Source organism: Neolamprologus brichardi, chromosome 18, assembly GCF_056152115.1.
Source record: "Neolamprologus brichardi isolate AB-2024 chromosome 18, ASM5615211v1, whole genome shotgun sequence".
Taxonomy (NCBI): domain Eukaryota; kingdom Metazoa; phylum Chordata; class Actinopteri; order Cichliformes; family Cichlidae; genus Neolamprologus; species Neolamprologus brichardi.
Genome location: NC_142121.1, coordinates 16,718,785 through 16,739,705, shown reverse-complemented (window position 1 = coordinate 16,739,705; position 20,921 = coordinate 16,718,785). Strand labels below are relative to the sequence as shown.

The window sequence follows — 20,921 nt, the reverse complement described above, 5'->3', positions numbered from 1 at the left end:
AAACCTTGTAATAGGCAACAGCTTAATTTTTCAGCATGACAATGATCCCCAACACACTGCCAATGCAGTAGAACCATAACTGGATAGAAAAACACACAATGCGGCACTATCGGTCATGGATTGGCTTCCCCAGAGCCCAGACCTCAACATTATTGAAGCAGTGTGGAATTATCTTTACAGAGAATGGACCAAAAGGCAGCCAAGATCCAAAGAAGAGCTTTGAATGTCCTTCAAGAAGCCTGAAGAACTATTCCTGAAGACTACTTAAAGTCCTCTCATCTAAAAAAGTTCAGGCTGTGTTTAAAAATTTGGCCCACTGTCTAATGTCATCAGTCCAGCTATCAAGTTATCCGTGCTGCTGTAGACAGTGTTGCTAAACGTTGCCACCACAGTAATGGTTTGTAAATGGCGGAACAGGCATTGTTGTCGTTTGTAGGTCTGCAATTGTGTAACAAAGTATGAAATGCAAATGACATGGATATCTGCCTTAGGAACATTAATGTTTCAGCAGTGTGTCAATCATTGTAACAAATGTTCCCTGATGGGAAGAGCTGTGTAGGAGGGCAACCCTTCCAACAAACGGAAGAGGGAAAAAAAAAGAAGAAGTGAGAAATGGTGGGATGCACAAGCACAGTCTGTTTTTCTACTACACGATTTGGATGCTTTACCCCAGGGAGCACAGGATGCTGTTCACAGGTGTGAATGAAGAACCTGGTTGGTTGCCTCGCCTCCCTATGTTTCCCACTTACACTTCTCTCCTTATAGCACAGCTTCACTTTTTACAGAGCTGCCACAGACAATTCCCAAAGAGTTGTGTGTTTCTCTGTGACAGGCATTTCCTTTTGTTTTGAATACATGTGAAAAAGATGGGAAAAGCCTGCTTTGTGCCTCTGCCTCTCAAAGCGATCACTTACCTTTTTGGTGTGCGTGTGAGGATTGGGGTAAAGCAATCTCTAGGATCTCTATATGTGAACCCTTGGAAGCATGAGAAGTTTGTAAGACTGGAAGAAAAGGAGAAGATGCATTTTAGAAAGGCAGAAAAAAAAAGAATGTTAAAACAGGAAACTCTTCCTATTATAATCAAAAGATGTTGAAATAACACAGGTTTCTTGAATCTTTTGTGATGTAAACTGGAGAAAGGGGACTTTGCAATTTCTCTTTTCTCCAGCAACTTTTTCTTCAAACATTTGTTGTTTTCTTTGTCCACAAAACTTGTTTTTGTCAGGAGTCATGCATTCAAAATCAGTACTGTTCCATCTGTCTGTATTCTACAGTCTCCTCAAATATTTTGCCTATTTATTAAAGCATTTCCCACCCCTCTCAGACGCACACGCTCATATTGCGTTCATTAAAACGGAAGAAGGAAGATAACATAACCACAAGCTGCGTGTCAGTGTGAAAATTTGACTCTCATGAGCACATAACCCATGAAGCCTGAGCCTGACAAGCGTCTCTCTGCTCTCCACTGTTCTCCATTCATTAACACTCATCTCATTCAGGAAATCTCTCACAACTTTGGAGACGTGAGGGTGAATGATATGGAAAGGGGTGCAGCAGTGGGTGTCTGTAGGGGGAAGGAGTAATAGGCTGTCTTCCTCCTTCATTTTAGAGGCAGGTGAAAGAGATGGGGAGGAGAATTAAAAGAGCATGAACATATTTCTTCTCGCAAATCTCACACTGAGTCTTCGCACCTAACTTCACCAGCAGTGATACATTATTCAGTGTTTGCACAGCCTCGCCCTAGACCAGAATGGGCACAGTGAATGTACGAGCTGCAAGAAAAATTAAAGGCAAAAAAGACGGTCAGGCTGCAAGATGCTGGTTTGTTTGCATCCCGCTGAACCTTGAAGGTCTGCGTGCGTAAGGTTTAGATATTGTCGTTCATGACCGTGTTTCTTCTCTTCAAGAGCCAAAAATGTTCTTTGAGTTTGACGTATTAGCATAACAAAACGTCCCAGTACCGCTCCCACTCCCCAGGAAGTTCAAATGCAACCCACCCTGCCACTACCACTGCTACCAGCAGAAATGTTGAGAAGCACATGGGACAAAACAGCTCTCAGATCAAGTCTTTTGGAGAACCAAGCTGAGATCAGACAGCTTTAAAGAAAATTGTTTGATGTCGAACAACGCAGAGCCATGGGGTTTGGGGAATTTTTTTTACAGTTAAATAGCAGTGACTAACGGGAATATAGGGGGTTCTGGGAATAAGCCTATTAAAATGTGTGTTAACAAATTAGGGTTTTCACTGGCATGTTGGACTTGCATGTGAGAGACAGTGTGCAAATAGTCTTTAACTGAGGGTCCAATTTGCAAACTATTCATTATTTTCTATTTATTATGTTTGAGCCTACACTTAGATCAATGGGTGTATATATTGGCCTCCACAGACAAGATTATTGTCTGCACAGTCCCAGACCTTCTGGCAAATGCTTTGTCTTATTAAGTAAATCCACATCTATGTAGACTAGACCCAAGCATAACAAACACCCAGCTTTATAACACCTGAAGCATCTACAAATAGAAGACTTGATATGGCTGTTTGAATTCTTCTTCAGAACTGATCCAGTCAATATGTTTATATTGACTGGATCAAATTACTGTGTGATATGAAAGGACATACTTGTACAGACGGTTCATCTGTTTCCTGCAGCTCCGCAGAGGGTTTTAAAGTTTTACTGCTTATTGTTCAGATTTTTAGTTCGAGTGCAGCAACAACTTCACTTTCAGCCACAAAAGCAAGATGTTTTTCAGAGGAATGGGCAACCAGAGCACTTAAGACAAAGATGTAGACAAACAAAGAAAGAAAACAAAAAAAGAAAGAAAAAATCAGAAGCTGAAAGGGTCTGAACTACACTTGGAGAGGTGGATGGAGACATAACTACACATCTGAGATCTGCTGCATATCTACAGGATATGCAAATAGGCGACTGTTTGCTAGCATAGAAGCTGTATAAGTTTATAATATCTTCTTTTTCTAGCCTTTCGTGCTAGCCTCAAGGTGTCTAGAGATGATTCATTTTTTCACAGATGTGTTCTCTGTTCTCTAAATAGGTTAGAATGTGTCATTTTTATTCATGACTTTTAATTCTTTTCTTTTTGTTTATAGCAGGCGTATTGCTAAATGCACCATTCTTTAGTCAGTTTATTAGTAGTCATCAGCAACAACGTCACCTCTTAAGAGCTTGAAAAATAGAAATCAATTGGACTTCGTCAAGTTTGTGAAGAAGTTTCATGTGCTTCACATCCAAGACGAAACTTCAGTTGACCTACGTCCAAAGAGGTAGGTCTTTTGACCTTTGCATGTGTGTCACATGATCCAGTCTTTGGAGGTTCAAAGACAACAGTTGCCTTCTTTTTTTCAAGCTCTGAAGATTACTGTGAACTGAATGACGGAGGACCTGCACAGACAGTTACAATGTAACTTGTATCCTGTGTCCATTCTATTTTATTGGTACTTTGCACATTATGTTTTACATTACTGTACATTTTTATTTGCTTTCATTTTCATTTTTTTTCTATTTTGTTGTTAAGTGCTTTTCATTTCTCCAAATCTGAATCTTTTCTCACTTTTTTTTTTACCATGTATGAACTGATTTTATTATAGCTTCATTCATCATTTGTTCTGCCATTTTTAAAACTCCTAACTCCTAACTTGGCGACTGTTGTAATAACCACTACACGTGATATTTTGAGCTTATTTTTGTAAAGTTGGGTTGTTGTTTTTTCAAGGTGCACTCATGTTCAAGCTTAGCTTGGAGACGTGTACATTTAGTAAAGTAGCTGAGAAAATGATGGTTGAGGTGATTTTCTTTCCAGGCCAAATAGCCTCATAATAAATGATGGATAGTTCTGGTCACCCATGATTACTCAAGCAGCACAGGTAAAGTGTTTCCCTCTAAGCCAGAAGCAACTCTTGATCAGTGGTCCATGTCTGCAAACCCTCGCCCACATCTCCTATTTTCTCCCTCCCTGTCTTTGCTGTCTCTCTCTCTCTAACACGTTGCTCCCAGAGGGGTTGATGTTCACCACAGTGTGCCGCCTGCTCAATGGTAGATGTGACAGAGCCCGCCACAAGAAGGGATTTAAGGGAGAGGAGGATTGAGGGATTCGTGGCTGCCACAATCAAGAGTTTCATAGCAGGCATGACAAGACTGCCCCCCCCACCCCCACCCCGCTCAAACCTGACCACTGAATGATTCATGGGGTAAAATGCGAGGGGGTGGAGTGGGTGGGAGGGTGATTGCATCACTGCTGTGTCTGGGCCTTTCTTGTACTCCTAACCCTGACATGCAAGAGAGATGTTACGGAAGAAGGAGGGGGCAGTGTTTGCACTTGAGATAAATAAACACACAAACACACACACACACAAAAGTATTGTGAAGGGAAGGAAATGTTAATCATACACACAATAGAGCAGTAGTGCTCATTCACACACAGATACACACTTCTGGCTTCACATGCTCATCAAAACATGGTGACAAAGAACGATGGGTGTGGCCATGTGGGACTGGGAGAGGTGTGGGTATCCCCACTGGAAAAGCCCTGAACAAAACCTCTCCTTCCCCCTCCATACGTGATTAAGACGTGTCTGGAGGCAGAGAGCTGATTATTAAAAGCTTGTTTGATTCCAAACTGTTTATTGAGGGAGTTAGACTCTAAATTTAGGAGCTCTTTCCATTTTCCCCAGAGAACGAAACAAAACAAAAAACCCAGAGAGACAACTCCTGCGACAAAATCAGCTGTGGAACAGCTCAAAGATGCTAATACAGATTTAAGACGTAGAGTGCAGAGAGGAGAGATGATGCGGCACTATGAGGAGGGAGGAGCCATCTTTTATTGATTCAGGCATTAATGTACATTATGTACAAATTGGTCAAGGGTGGCCCCTTATGTGGAAGCTGTGCAAACAAATTGATGCATTTGTCTCAATATCCACTTGTGGGGGTGAATATCAAATCCAATTTATGTAGGAATACATTTTTTGTCCGTTTCACCTGCCTCATTTGCTCCATACAGAACAAGTCTTGCAGTCTCTGCTTGTCAGGTGGACCGAAGCTGCTTTTCACTTTGACAGCAGAAGAGCAAAGGGGTAGAGGGGGTATAAATAAAGACCGGAGACAGCATTTATATCACACAGGTAGGTTTAACACAAAAAAAAGGGCCCTGACAACCAACAATCTGTCAGCCTTTTCTTAGCAACAGGGCAACTCCCATGAATTGGTGTCTTCGGGGAAGAAACAGAGATGCGCGTCTCCGAATGAGTGTGTGGCAGTTTCTCATGGCTAACTCACTTTGTTGAATTTCATTAATCATATTTAATACCTGTGCTCCTCTGTGGCAGTGGCTGTTGGTGTTATTACTGTGTCTCTGATAGACACACATTGTGCATCTGTTTCTTCTGTTCAACAGGCAGCGTGTGCACACAAATGTAAGGTGTGATGCAGAACCCCATTCCAATGCAGAGCCCGCTCAAGGTCTGCCTGTGCAGTGCACACAAATAGCCCAAAACACTCAGACATGCACACAAATGCACACAGTCTCCGTCTTTGTCTCGCTCCCTTTTTCCACACATACAAACACACTTGACACATGCGTATACATAACCGTGTCCCTTTGTGGACCGTTGCCATGCAACATTTCTCTGATTGGGTTAGTTGAGCTCTGGTGCATGTGCACTCACAGACACATACACACACACACACACATACTCCTGCTGGCTTATGAGTATCAGATCACACACATAATCCTTTGCCACACCCATCCTCCTCGTCTCCCACAGGACACAGCTGCACTTCCAAGGCCAAGGATGGAGTGAGGAGAAACACAAGGCAGTCCAGGAGGAGAGAAGCCCTGTGTGGGGCTCTGCAGCTCAGTCGTAGCTTCTCTTGATGAGCTCCTCAGAGATGTTTGATGGTTCTTCAGTTTGAATTGCAGATTCATTTATTTGTGCATATTCAACCTTTTTCCTTTCCTCAACTTGAAAGGCACAAACACATCTGTGATTTCACTTTTGACGCATTGCAAACGTGTCTTTTAAAAGTTAGACCAACTTCACACAATGCATTTGCTGCTTTATTTTCTGCTGTGCTTTATGTTTGTTACAGGAGGAGATCTGTGCTCATGGAAATAGGTGGTTCTTCATGTAAGCTCAACATTCATAAGCGGGCAGTAAACTGCAAACAAAATCTATATATTCTAGTCAGCGTGTGTGATGTAACTGTGGCTCTGCTGCACTTTCGTAATTCAAAAGACACGTCTCCTCGAAAAACAAAGTGATGTATTTCAAAGATTAGACATTGATTAGAAAATGTTGTTGTTTACAAAAATTTATTCATACAAATCTTACAACACTTTCATAACAATGACAAACGTAAAACCCCATATAAGGACTCCTGTGTGTATAACGATGTCACTTGTACTAAGGTTCACTTTTAAAACACATTGTTTTCAGATAGATAAGAGATTAAACATTGAAGTAAGGCGTTCGGCGCTTTCAGAAATATCAACAACAGGCATTTTCTATGATCTGAACAACATCTCTATTATATTCTCAAACCCTTTTAAATCTAGATAGTGATGCACAAAGTTGTAATATGTAGGGAATATTTTCTCATTGATAAATTACTGACCCAAAAGAATCGACAACACGTCATAATCAACAGTAACGAACACTGGTCATTGTCTACTGTTCTCACAGACACTGAACACCCCATGCACACACACACACAAACAATCAGACACACACACATACATCGCCTGCTCCACTGACATACACATTCTATTCACTTTTCTAATATACTTTATACTCAACAAATCATTGCCATGCTTTAAAAGAAAGCCTAATTCTACTACTCTTGGGGCAGACTAAGCCGAGCGATTAAACAGAGGAAAAGGAAGTTTTAATGTAAGCTAATGGACTGCAGCATTGTAGGGCCACTAAAATTGCCATCTGTCACTTGTGGTGAATATTCTTTTTAGTATTTTTTTTTTAGTATTTTTTTATGTTTTTCTCACGTCGAAGCAAGGCACCAAAAGCCAAAAGCTGTTTCCACCTCCGCATGCATGTTCAGTCACTCGTCCACACAAACAAACATTAAATGCACACACGCTCACAGATAAACGCAATATGCACATACGCACTCACGCAAAGCCTGTACGATGGAGCCAAATTGAAGAAGGAGTGTGTTGATAGTTTCTATGGGGGAACACAGGCCACTGATTAGATTGCAGGGGTGCATAAAGCTGCATTTGCATAATGTTGAATAAATACATGAGATATCTCTCTAATAAAAGTCATAGGGAATATCCCTCTGCTGGAGGGCTGAATTTCATTCACCTCTGTTCTGCTGGTCTCATCCACCTTGACTCACATACTCTTAAACCTTCTTATGAAACCAAAGTGAAGGGAATTCAACGTCTGACATTTTTTTATCAGACTCATTAACCCTGATCTCACTTCAGCAGGTGAGCAGAGGCAGTGGTGCCATCACTTGTTTTGTTTGTTTGTTTGTTTCTGTATTGACGTGCGACAAACCTCCTCTGGCTCGTGGGTGCTGTAACCTGTGTCTTATGCAACAGGCTACTTTGCTTGCCTTTCCTCTCTCGCTCTCTCTCTCTCTTTCACACACACACACAAACACACACCGTCTCTTTTCCCACTGCCTTTTCTTCGACTCCACACACACATCTCTTTATCAGCTAACACTCTTCACCTGCTTCCTCACATACTCTAACACAGATCAGCTTTACAGTGAAACTAGAGCATTAACATCAAACCAGAAACTTGGCATGGCAATCTAGAAGCTAAAGAACTTGAACTACTACTACAACCAAGACAAAGGCAATCAGCATATAAGGGAGGTGAGGGGGTCCAGTGTCTTGTTCTATGATATCCACAATGACAGCAGCAGGACAGGTAAAAATAAAATCAACAAGTCAGTGCAGTACCAGTTTCTACCACTTCTAGCCCTCTTTCTTCACATTTCTGTCACAAAACATCTGAAAGGGGGGTGGGGGTGGGGGGGTGCTGAAAGAGGCTTAGCACAGCTCATCTCCTACACAGCAACAAAAGCACAATCGCATGCAGTTTGTAAGTGAAAATTAGCACGGTGTCAGTTTTCACATGCACCATTAAATCAGAAATAAGAGTCCAGTATCTCTAACCCCAACTCAGACGCTACATTCCCTCTCCTCCTCTTTTGTCAAACTGCATCACTTTCTGCTCCTTCTGAGTCCTTTCTGAATATTTCGGAGCTTTGCCAAAATACAATCAACAGTTTAAGCATTTTTTTCCCCTTTCTCTTCTCCATTTAATCCTGTTGACTGAACAGAGACAACACTGAGATGACTATGTGCTCTGTGTAATTTTTATACTGTACACAATACACATATGTGAAACATTCCTTAGACAGTCGTATCGAGCATAATTTATCTCCCACTGTAAATGACTCTCGAGGCGAGTGAGCAAGCAGTGTTTTCTGCATACTGTTAACAGCAACTCGAGTGCTTCCTTTCTCTTTAGTAAAGGCATCAGTGCCCTTGCAAAAGCCTGCAATGAAATTGGAAAGAAGGTTGAATTTTTTACCAGCACTTACATTGACTGAACGTGTAAGTCAATCGGTTAACCATCAAATGAGAGGCTGTGGAACAAAAGCCGTCTGAATTCCCCTTGGAGGGGCAGCAAGCTATACAAACCCACAGAGCTCCCATTAAGGGAGCGTGGAGAAGCGTGGACAAGGGCAACATATATCATTTAGGATAAGCCGGATATGCCTCACATAGCATGCTCACTGCTTCTTTGGGCCTGTTTGGAAAACAAACAACACTAAAAAAATAGAACGTTGGTTACAAAAATAAGTATAACATTCAATACTTTGATTGTCTTTTTAAAATCTATTTATTTTCTGCATATGTAGATGACTTTTAAAGATTTCAAGCGCATAATGTTGAAGGTGCACAATTATCTCTTTTTTTTACTGGTTTCTTCTTCTTCTTTTTTTTTTTTATCATTTTGTTTTGTTTTCAACATCTTAAACATGAAAATAAAATATTGGTCCACAAAGTATAACTGTGCGGTATCAAGTGCTTTTGTACAAAAAGAAAAAAAAACGATATTATTATTAAAATATTCATTTTAATGGCTTTACTTCATACATAAATACATGTTGAAAGAACACAGGCGCAATCCACTGGTTGGTCAGATATATCTGAATGACTTCGATTTAACGACTGGATGTATATACACAGGAGGGCAGTTTGAGCGCCTTAACAGCGCTACAAATAGGCAAGCCGGCGTCCTTTGTTCCTAACTCTCTGTCTGTACCTTCTACCCAGAACCGCTGCCAGGTATTTCTGCACGGCCATCTGCTTTCTATAGCGACTGTAGCTGTCAGTGAAGATCCCATCTGAGTGTCTTTTGGATAAGGGCTCTGATTCTTCCTCCATGCTGTTGTCGTCACTAAAAAAATACAGAAGATAAATAAAACAACAGTGACATTAGTTATAGCTGCGAGGTCTTGACTGGTTTGTGCTCTTTTTGATGTGGCATTTCAACTTTGATCATCTCTTCATCTGGCCAGTAGTCATTAATAATGCATTTATGGGCCTTTATTTTTATTTTGTTTTATTTTATTTGTTTTGTTTTGTTTTTTACGTTAAAAATATATATATGTGAGGAAAGATTTAGTGATTTAAGCGTTTTGGAAAGGTTATGAAATATTAATTTACATCCCATTACATATTCTGACGCTTGCTTTTTTTCCCCCCACCACCCATTAATGTTTGTAAAAGCAAAATCAATTGATAGGTAAGACAAGGGCTACAAATAGCGCTGTATTTCAGTATCTTATTCTTAAAGAACATAAATCGTGGATGCAATGTCACGCCACATCAAAATAGGAGCAAAACGGTGGAATGAAAATGTCCAGACGTTATATAGAGGGGTAGCATTTTTTAAGAAGAAGAAATAAACCACACACGCACGTAAAATGACAGACAGTGACACAGCAGCCTGAACTTGAGCAGCGCAGAAACATAAAAAAAATAAAATAAAAACGATGACTGCAGGTGAACGCTAATAAGAAATGCCCTTACCCTGCACGAATTGTCATCAGAGAATGCAGATAATGTCTCGCTGTTAACTGACCCAGGATCTCCCTCAAGGCTCTATCTAATTCTTCCTCAGCATGCCTTTCTGGTCTGAGATGATAAAACGCCAAAACACATAGATCGTCAGTGACTAAAATAAAAATAAATAAATTAAAACAAAATTAAAAAAATATATATTAAAAAGCGCGGACAAAATGATCAAAAGTAGCCTAAAATGTTCCCGCCCACTCGCATGTCCAATATCACATCAAGTGCAATAAATAAATAAGAAAAAAGAAAGAAAGAAAAAAAGGAATTACAGGCTATCCTTTACGAATCTGCCGACCTTTTTTTTTAAATCTTGATTAAAACTGCAGGGAATCAACATTTTAGGCTACTCGGTATGAAAATAAGACAGGACAAATAACATGAGAAACTCTGGGAAAAATAAAGCAAGCAAACATTATAGCAAACAGCAACAAAGTCATTAAATTGGAATCCAGCCCAAGGCTTTGGCTGTGATACGAAGGCGCATTTACCTCTTCTCCTGTGGGTAGTATAGGGTGTATGCGTCGTCGTTTAAGGATGGCGGGCTTCGTATAGCAATCTGATCACTATCAAAACCCATGTCGGATAACGAATTCCCGTCCTCATCGAATGCGTCGTTTTCAAGTCTGCAAAAAGAAAGAACATTCATCACAATTTTGATCAATGAACACGTGTGGACGCAGGAGTGAAAGGATGCCAAATGTCTGTATCTGCCTTTAAAAACAGCGGGCGGTTAAATGCAATGGAAAAGGGTGAAAACGGGGGGGAAGGAGGCTTTTTAGAGTAAATAAATAAAGAAAAATAAGCCAGAAAACGAATAATTTAAATTTGGCGAAAATAATGACTTGAATTTTATTAAATGGGTCCTGCTGTATTGTTTTTTTTCTTTGAATATGTTTTTCTTTCTGGAAGAAATCGGGTTTTTTTAATATATATATTCCACTTGATGCTGCCGGCTCCAACCTTATTAATTATTTAAAACTCGAAACAATGGGTGTGAAAATGATCACATTTAGTGTAGGCGTGGAGCTCAAAAATATTAAAAAGAATTCAGAAAATACCTTTTTTATGTATTTATTTATTTATAATTTGATCAACGAGAACCACGCCCAAAAATGGATATGCTTTTCCCGAAGAAGGAAAAAAAGAAGAAGAAGACTAAATCTTAAATGGATAAAGCTCTCCTATTCGTTTTGCCTCGCCTCTCCTTGGTGACGCCAGTCCACCGTCATCCCGAGGGCTATCCATTGCATCGACTGCATTCTCATTTTTAATAAGGGGAGTTCCGTGAACCGTCCCACCGGACAGATACTCCTGTGCAATTTCCATACTCATTTTCCACACCAGCCTTGCATTTGATTGTTTAAAAGCCTGCATGTCCTTCTGTTATCATGCTTAACTGGGAGATTCTAAAACTTGCGCGCGGAGTTTCTGCGCAATAGCGCGCATTTATTTGAAATAAAGTGAACAAACCTCTTTTTCGTTGATTGCAACAAACGTAACAGCAACATTAAATGAAACGTGTTGCTGAGGAGCATTTCAAATAGAACATAAAGGACAACGATAACAACCCAGAAACCTACCTAATCTTGGGGTAACTTAGTCCAAGAGGTGTGCAGAAGACGCTGTAGTGCATAAAGATCCCGTAGATGAGCAAGATTAAAGTCGCTTTACTCGAACTGGCCATGCTGTTAGGAAATGAGAAACAGACACAACATTAAACAGAGCAGTTACCTGACAATAAAGCGGCTTTTTCTTTGTTGTACCAAAATCACAAGGCGGTGCTACTTTATCACCACTAATAAAACTAAAAAGCTGGTTCGAACATGAACCTGTTTGAATTAACTGGATAAAGATAGCGTCCACTGGCTTATACCAAAAAAGGATCATTAAAAACGAGGGGTGGGAAGAAAAAACGGGATATTTTGTGTTTTATTCACCTCATCTTGTAAAAGTTACACTGCGGTAATGACACCAAATCCTCTATGTTCAGCGTCAAAGTAGCTAAAAAATTGCAGATCTCCACGCAGTTCACAAAAAGGGAAACATTTCCATTACTTTATCTCGCTCTGGAGCATAAATTTCTCCGAGTTGTAAGACAGTCCGCAGATAAAGCACATACCTATAGCAGGAAAGCAGAGAGGAGGCTGTGCTGTAGGTTGTGGTCCGGGCGCGGTTGTGGCAGTGCGTGTCTGCGTGTGTGTGAGAGAGAGAGAGAGAAAGAAAGAGAGAGACGGTATCTTTCTCACTGCACTTCTTCCCTGGCTGAAGCGCCTCCGTCGTCTCCTTATGTTCCCCTCAGTGCTGTCTATCTCACTTTTATACCCAATTAATAGGACTCAACCGGTCGCAAAGCCAAACAAAAACTCGGTGGGAGAGTACGCTGTCTGTGCGTCTACATATCGTTGCTCTAAACTTTTGTCCTGTGCTGTGATTGCCTTGGATTTTTATCCATGTATCGCAAGCCTTGCCCCCCTCCTCCTCCTCCTCCTCGTCCTCCCCCTCCCTCCAATAAGTCACATTAAGGATGCTATAGACGTCATCATGTCTTCCTCCCGGAATATAATAGTACAGTTCCTTCCTCATCGATGCATCCGTCAGACTCACCCCCACCTCCCTCCGAAGATGGAAGTTTACTTTCAAACTTTCTTCTTTTTTTAAAAAGAGAGAGAGAGAGAGAGAGACAGAGAGAGAGAGAGAAAGAGAGAGAGAGAGAGAGAGAGAGAGAGAGAGAGAGACCCTTGTGAATGCATACATGAAATCATCAAGTTTTGATGTGACGCCCAATACAGATCAGTTCGTCAACGCCTTAACCACTACATGCTTTTCTTGTTGTTTTTTTTCTTCTTTTTTAAAAATATAAAATAAATAAATAAAACTCTCACGTCACCAATAGGTTAATTACGCTTTAGTGATTATCCCTGATCTGGGAAGTGGTGCTGGTGGTTTCAAATGACTTGATGGTTTTGATGGAGGGTGATCAGGCTTCCGATGACCAAGTCCAAGGCCCCTGGGGAGTCAGGAGCTGTCCAGTGCTGAAATGACTCGTCTCAAATTGCGGCTTTAAGACTTTACATTCACTTTTCTTTTTGTTCTAATCGTTTACAACAATTGCTCACTGGATGTCGAGGGGTGGCTTTAATGGCCGCGCAATGAGAACGCTAAGGTCTAAACCTAACCTCTGGATTGTTGAAATAAACGAGGCACATAATCGGATTTGAACGAGGGCTGGTGACGCAGGATGCTGGTTCGGAGAGTCTGCGTGGCCGAATAAACGATTCACGTTTTCCCAGCATTGTTCTCAAATTATCTATGTCATTACAATCTGCTGATTGATGTGTTTAAACGAAAAACGACGATGCAATGCTTTTTATATAGAACATGTGTCAAATAACCAAGAAGAAGGCCTAATCCTCTCCACCCATAGTGGACTGGTGACGTCTAATCTAATTTCGAGCTCGTGAAGAGTAAGTCGAACCTCTCTGTATCTGCAGCTTCTGAACAATTTGCTCTTTATTGTTTGTTCTAATGCCGCAGTCAGATGATTGGAGCAAAACTTGGCATTCTTTTTTACTCCATACATGAGACTTTTCATTTTGGAGGTTCGGAGGCCGGTCTAGCAAACTTGAATATTTTTCGTGGGGACTGGTAATATTCGCCAAATGGAGGGGTCAGGAGACGCTTAGGTTTAACTCTGCACCCCCACTGAATCAGATCTATAGCTCACCAACCAATCGAAGAGTTTACCAAAGAGGGGAGACGGAGACATTCACGTCAGCGTTTTGTTTACGCTGACGCAATATGACGAAAAGAGCCAGTCACTGCGGGAGGGGGCTATCTAGAACCTCTCCTTGATTCATATGAAGAGAACAACTTAAAGCCCATGCGTTTCAACTGGAGCAGACTGCTAATATTAGGCCGGGTACAGCAGGTAGCATGCAGCTCCGTAGCCTGAGCAAACGGCGCCATCATGAGGACAGAGGACAAACACGCTGAGCCATTCTGCCGAGGTTTAGTCATCATCACAGAAGCACACAGAAGGAAAGAAAGAAGGGAGAAGTGGAGCAAATCCTCACACCAGTAATTCCTCTTCATAAAGTGTCACCTTGTTAGTGAAACAGCTTAACTGAGAGCTTCATTTAAAATTCGTGTGATTTCGGCATGACATTACAACTGAGACGGTTATTTTGCATTTAAAACACAGACGCGTAAAATGGAGCTACTCCAGCGTGGCCTTGAATGTCACTGCATGTGTTTAGTGAAGGCTCATAAAGGCCAGTTTCCCTATATGACTGACCCATAATTGAAGTACCTGCAAACTCTTGCAGGCTCTTTTTTTCGAGCTGGAACCTCTGTGAGTTGCTAAACATCGACCATCAGAATCAGAAACACACAACACCACAGAGAGATCAGAGATAAGGCAAAGGGATATATGTTCATCAGCTTTTCTACAGATTTCTGTCCGATTTGTTATCTGTGGAAGATTTAAATTCAGATTTCCCTTCAGTCCATGTTTATCTATTACATAATGCAATGTAGTAATAATAATAACAGTTTATGTGCTTTATCAAATGCAAATAAAACCGAATTCAATGATTCAGTGATCTCAAAAGCCGTATTTGACAAAAGACCATAGAAAACAGACCACCCTATGGCAACACGTCTTCTTTTTTTAAAAAAAAAAAAAAGGTCTGTAGACAAGTGTGAACTGAGGAGACCAGTTGCTGGTCTTTGGGGAGAGAAATGTTCCATTCTTGTCTGCTATAGGATTCTAGTCACTCAACAGTCTTTGTCATATTTGTTTAATTAATTTTTCGGTTGGTGAAAGGGTCTCCGCGGGATTCTTTTCTAATAGAGCCAGGTTTAGCATTCTCTTACTGAAGGCTTTCCCTGGAAAACATGTCATCTGGATGGACGCATATGTTGCTCTAAAAGCTGCATATACCTTTCAGCATTGATGTGCTGCACACATCTGGTCTTTCCAGCTGTGAAAGCTGCCAATTACACAGACACTAATGGACCCTCATACTATCAGAGACACAGGTTCAAATTTTACATTTCAGTTCATCTGAACACAGAACAGATTTCCACTTTTGCCTCAGTCCATTTTAAATTAGCTTTGGTCCAAAGGAGAAGACAGTAGCACAAGCTTATGTTTATGTTTATTTAAAGAGATCATGTCTAGTAATTAACATGAGAACTTAAATTCATCATGTAAATATGCCAGATTTAGCCACACAGACTAATTTTCATCGGCATACAGCGTCTGTTTTGCATAGAAATGCTACTTTCGACTGCTTCCTCACTCACAAGGGGTCACAGGTAGCTTTGGTTGTTTGATTTCATAGATTCTTGCACTAGATTACCTTCCTAACCCAATCCCAAATGATTTTATGTCTCTCTCTCTCTTTAATATTGATTTTCAACCCCTTGCACACAGAGATTTCTTCAAATTCTTGTGTTTTGATTATGTTATTTGTTGTAGATATATAGATATTCACAATATTCAAATTTTTACATTGAAGAACATTATCTTGAAATTGCTCCACAATTTGTAGACACAGTTTTGTTGAAAATTGGTGATCTTCCATCTGTTCTTTCTTCTGAGAAACTCTGTCTCTAAGAGGTTCTTTTTATACCCAGTCATGTTGCCTGTCCAATCGCAGCTCATATCCGATCATACTGCCAACCTCTTGTTAATCAACCTAATTAGTAGCAAAATGTTGCTCCACGTGTTTTTTTTTTTAGTTCCACTTTTTGTTGCCCTGTCCCAACTGTTTTAATGTGTGTTTCTGCCATGAAATAAAAATGAGCTAATATTTATCATGAAGTAGTAAAACATCTCAGCTCAGTTTTCTATGGTGAATAAAATATGGGTATATAAGATTTGCAAATGATTGCATTCTCGTTTTATTCACAATATCCACCTTTTTTGGAATTGGGGCAGTACTGAACTACAATACTACTGCTATTTAAAATAATAATAATAATAATAATAATAATAATAATAATAATAATAATAATTAGAAGAAGAAGAAGAAGAAGAAGAAGGGTGAGGTGGGGTGGTCAGGATTATCTATGATGGATAATGGTATATTGCTCAGTGGCCTCTCCACAACAGCTTCAAACTTTCTAATCAGGTTATTTGGACTATAGCTGCCACTAGTGCAAATGCTACTCCCCCATATCTTGACCTTATTACAAAAATAAGAGGAGGGCTTTCTTAAGGACATTTTGAAATGCTATTAATCTTTCATCACCTTGCAAGCCATGCACGGCCCATTGGCTGATACCCCTGAATCAGGAGGTCAGCAATTAATGGAGGGCACCACCAATAAGCTCATAAAGAGATCAAATTAACACTGAGCAGAACTGAGTGTAGCTTATTGCTGCAGCCCTCCTCCACAGTCCCAGTTTCTTATGTGACCCTTAGGGAAAATTAATTGCATACCGCTGCCCTGAATGGAATTTAACCAACGTGTTTGAGCAACAGTTGTGTTTATTTCCACCCCAATAACTGGTTCGCATGATATTTAATCTGAGCATGGATGTTTACTGTAAATATTGTCCTTTTTTGTCCTGTCTGTCCCCTCACCCACAGCTGGTGACGACAGATGGCTGCCCCTTTCGGAACCTGGTTCTGCCCGAGCTTTCTACCTCGCACTGTCGCTAAGGTCTTTACCTTAAAATATAACGTGCTTTGAGATGACCGTTGTTGTGATTTGATGCTATATAGATCAAATGGAATTAAATTATTTAACTTTAAAGGCTAACCGATAATAAAATATAATATTAAATCTGACCGATGAAAAAAAAAAAATGCAGATATCGAGCAGTGGAAATCATTGCATGATGACAAGCAGTGACCGTGCAAACTCTGAGAATCCTTGCTCGTATGCATCCGAAGTGTTTTGCAGAGGGAGTCACTTTCTATGAAAAAAGCATCTGGGGGACATGCTGTGGCGCCTGCGCACTGTGTAGTTAGAGTCAGTAGGGGTCAGCAAATCACTTGAATTTTGTTTCATCCCTTTACAGACACACTCCCGCTGTGTCTGTAGTCAGCTTTTGGTTAGGTGTTCAAGATGAAAGCCCAACATTAGCCTCCCGCTCCCGCTCTCCTTCCTTTTCTCAATAAATATTTTGAAATTATTTTAAATATGATTTTTTTTAAACTACCGCCTCTGTGTAAGTTTAGAAATCTTATTGAAACAATGAATATTTTAAGTGTTTTACACACTATGATTTTTCAGTCTGTGCTTCGCAGACAGTCTAGCTGAAACGCGCAGTCTTTTACACCTATTGTTAACTCAAGTATCTGCGTGAACACACCTCTTTTAACCGTTTGTAAAACCCAGATGGCGCTAAATGCCTGCGCAATATGAACAAAGTTCAGAGGTGAACACCACGATGCGACTGCGCTTTATTTTTATGGCCAAATAATACATCTTAAAAAAAGAAAAAGAAAAGAAAGAATGAATGGAGATTGTTGGAGAGCATAACTGAAAACGCTTTAGCTGTCCGGGCAGATGGTGGGCTTTCTCCTTTACATGGATGTCGGCCATATTGGGCTCACGGGAAAACCGTTCAATAGGACACAATGATACCTTCAAGTTCTATCGGAAATAATAAAACGTCGACATGAGCAGGCGTGGGCTAGATAAAAGTTTGATTTGTCTGACCAAATAATTGAATTATTCAGATTAAAAGACTCTTTATCTTGTTGCAGTACAAAATATACCACGGAGTAAGATATCCGTTACACATGAGTAGTTTACTGACAGATCGATCTAGACAAAAGTAATTACTTTCCAGTTATCCTCGGTGTGGTTATTTGCTGTACTTCTGTGAGCAAGCTAAAAATCCTTGGGTTTCGTACAGTCTGACAATTAGAAGAAGCAATTTGGTGATATCACATTTTTAAAGAAACAAAGGCCAAACATTCAGAAAAATAATGGTCAGATTAATAATAATAATAATTATTATTATTATAACATAAGCGTCTTCAATCCTCATTATAGTATACACACACAAACAAACCGTGCTATTATATATATAGTAACACTGGATACGAATGGATATTTATATTATGCTGCCTCTCAAACTGGAGGTATGATTGGCGTTTGAAGTTGGGATTTGCCGATGTTCGAGTCTAATCTGAGCAAGTGAAGGCAGCATGATTCCTTCTTTGGCCTCGTCTGTTCCTCGGTCCTAGTCCGGCTATTGTTGTGTGTCTTTCGGGGCAACCCTGACCTATCGGCAGGCGGTGATTTCTGATATTTTAAACTGCTTTGCTCAGCGCCTCCACCGCCATATTAAGTAGTCTTTGTCAGCTGGCGGCGTGTCCTCGCTTTGAGGGAATAATAATTTTTAAAAAAAGGATCCCAGTGAAGGGCTCAGTGCTCGTGAAGTAGTTAATCGGTATGGGACAGACGGAAGACTGAGATTCCACGTTAGTAGAGTCTGCTTGTGTCGCCCGTTTCCACTTAAGGTTGTCGACGTGAAATTTAAAACGCTGGGGGAAAAAAGGCTCACAGGACGCATGTAGCCGACTCACCACACTGCTACGGTCGCTTTTGAGGTAAGAAACGCTCGCCAACAACTCACATTTTACGTTGGAAGTCGATTCAGCAGGGCCTCGTTGTGTTTGTGACACTTGGAGAAAGTTGGGAAGGGACCAGAGGAGTTTCCTCGCTGTGTTGCATTGTAGTAAAAGCATGTTTCATTATTAATCCGCGTTTAAGACCGCGGTGGGGTGGGGGTGGGGGGGTCGGTCCTGTGTTGGAGAGGACAGCTGTTTGGAAAGGCTCCAAAACCGTCCTGGGACAAGACGAGAGCAGAGTTGTAGCTATGATGAGAGGTATTATTTATTCATTTACATCTTGTAAATCTTTATTTCAACTACATATTTTGGTTCTTTTCATACAATAAAAGTTTACCACCCTGTCCCTATCTCTGTGCCTCACCCAGTCTCCCTCTCCACACATGCATCAGCTGCTTTAGGCCTCAGCTGTGATAGGCCTTTTAATGCAAGGCACTCATCAGATTTTTCTAAATGGCAACATGCAATTTAATTACATGTTGCCAGTGTTTTGATGGCAACTTTGCTATTGCGTGCTTTTATTGTGATAGTGCAGCTCTGTTCCTCAGACTTATACACACGTGTGTAAGATTTTCAGGCATGCTGCTGTGTTGGATTGTGTATGTATCCTAACATTTACTGCCCCTGACTATGCATGTGTCTGTCGGTGTGCTTATATACTCTGGTGCCACGGTAATCCCTCTGTTAGTACAGCCCCAGTTGGCTGGACAGTTGTGTCTCCTTCTCACACAGACACAAACACACACATATACACACACAGCTGGAATGGAGAGGGCAGTTGGTAGAGGAGTGAGGAGCACTAACAGGTGGTGTTGGCTGCGGTCCAGGAGCTTGAATTTTAACTGGGTTGAAGGATCCTTGCATACTCTTTGAGTGTCCTCATGGCACGAATGAGACTCTACACTGTCATTAAAGTTTGCTGATTAGAAGCCTCCAGTCTTTTGTGCCACAAGTGGAGAGGCTGAAGTCGTAAGGCAGCTCCACACATGTTGGCAATCTAAACAAATGTTTGGATTTTTGGTGAAAAATAAAAAAAAATAAAAGAGGAGAATTCACCGTGGGCAGAGGGAACAAGAAGAGCTCTTCTTTTTAATAGCTTGAAGATGGCTCTTTCTCTTTCCCAGCCTCACTCTAGCCTTTGACGGGCACAGCAGGTGGCCTCGACGGCATGAATGGATTCGGAAGGAAGTTCATCTCCTAGCTCCCCGACAGTCCCCTCCTCTCGCTGTGATTGGCAGAGATGGCAGGCTGCCCTGAAGATAAGACCGAGCTGGGCCTCAGAGAGTGTGCCAGGGCAATTACTGCGTTATGCTTTAGTAATGGGTTTTCAGGCCCCTGTATATTTTCATTGCTCAGTGCTTGTGGCTGGCGTTAAAAACCAAGGCGATTAACTTTAATATTATGCAATGGCTTTATCTTTATCAGAATGAGCAGTTTGGCTGTAGAAATAATGTTTACTTATGCATATTGCACATGCTCATTAATAACTTTTTTATGGTGCTGAAAAGATCAATGAAAAACAAATGAGCAAGGCTGGAGTGATTGATGAATTCATCTGAAGAATCTACAAAAAAAAATACTGAATGATTGCTGGTTTTCAAACTTTTCAAATGTGAGGTTTTTTTCTGCATTTGTCTCATTTACACCACTATGACTCAGTTTTTTCGATTTTTGTTTTCAGTGTCCAAAAAGTTCAAAAACAACTCATGTTTAAGGATTTCCAGCGGATAGGGTTAATCCACTACCAGGATCACATAACCATTAGGAAATTGGTGCACGTTTTCATCTATTCTTGGATATAGAGTATAAACATGCTTCTCTCTGTAATTGCACCTGCTCTAATAATCTGGCTCTCCAGGTATTTGAGTATTTCAATACAAAGGTTTTTCTTTATGCAATGTTCCAAATAGGGCTTCAGTCTATATTTGTCTCTATAAGTTGTGAAATAGTGGCTTTAAGTTAAGTTCAGGGCTTTAAGTTTGCGTTCATATTCACACAGTATATTTACATCCTGTCTCCATCAGCTGTCTTCATTATCCATTTGTTAATACTGCTTTAACAGATATTTAAACTGATTTAACTTGTGAGAACATTGCCGTGCACATCATGCAGATTCATTTTGAGCTATTTGTAACTTATTTATTCCTTTTGTTGAAGCACTGGAACAGATGTCATTCATTTTAAAGCT

The 20,921-nt window shown here is 40.6% G+C and overlaps 2 protein-coding genes across 3 annotated transcripts in view; one reads left to right on the top strand and one right to left on the bottom strand.

Annotated features, from left to right (window-relative positions):
• Positions 1 to 6,310: 6,310 nt before the first annotated feature.
• adcyap1b (adenylate cyclase activating polypeptide 1b) lies at positions 6,311 to 12,599 on the bottom strand. 2 transcript variants are annotated; one of them, XM_087831770.1, is made up of 5 exons: positions 12,257 to 12,599; positions 11,718 to 11,822; positions 10,626 to 10,760; positions 10,093 to 10,197; positions 6,311 to 9,457 (listed from the first exon to the last, which is right to left on the bottom strand). In XM_087831770.1, the coding sequence occupies exons 2-5, from the start codon at positions 11,819 to 11,821 to the stop codon at positions 9,274 to 9,276; spliced, it is 528 nt and encodes a 175-aa protein (XP_087687896.1). In that variant the 5' UTR covers position 11,822; positions 12,257 to 12,599; the 3' UTR covers positions 6,311 to 9,273. The 2 variants fall into 2 exon arrangements, with proteins under 2 accessions (XP_087687896.1, XP_087687897.1); XM_087831771.1 differs by lacking the exon at positions 10,093 to 10,197 and having other exon boundaries at positions 12,257 to 12,585.
• Positions 12,600 to 18,330: 5,731 nt separating this feature from the next.
• Positions 18,331 to 20,921, top strand: part of yes1 (YES proto-oncogene 1, Src family tyrosine kinase) — a 31,390-nt gene continuing 28,799 nt past the window's right edge. The window contains exon 1 of the mRNA XM_006792188.2: positions 18,331 to 18,712. The gene's annotated coding sequence lies outside the window, so the exon portion shown is untranslated. The remainder of the gene's footprint in view (positions 18,713 to 20,921) is intronic.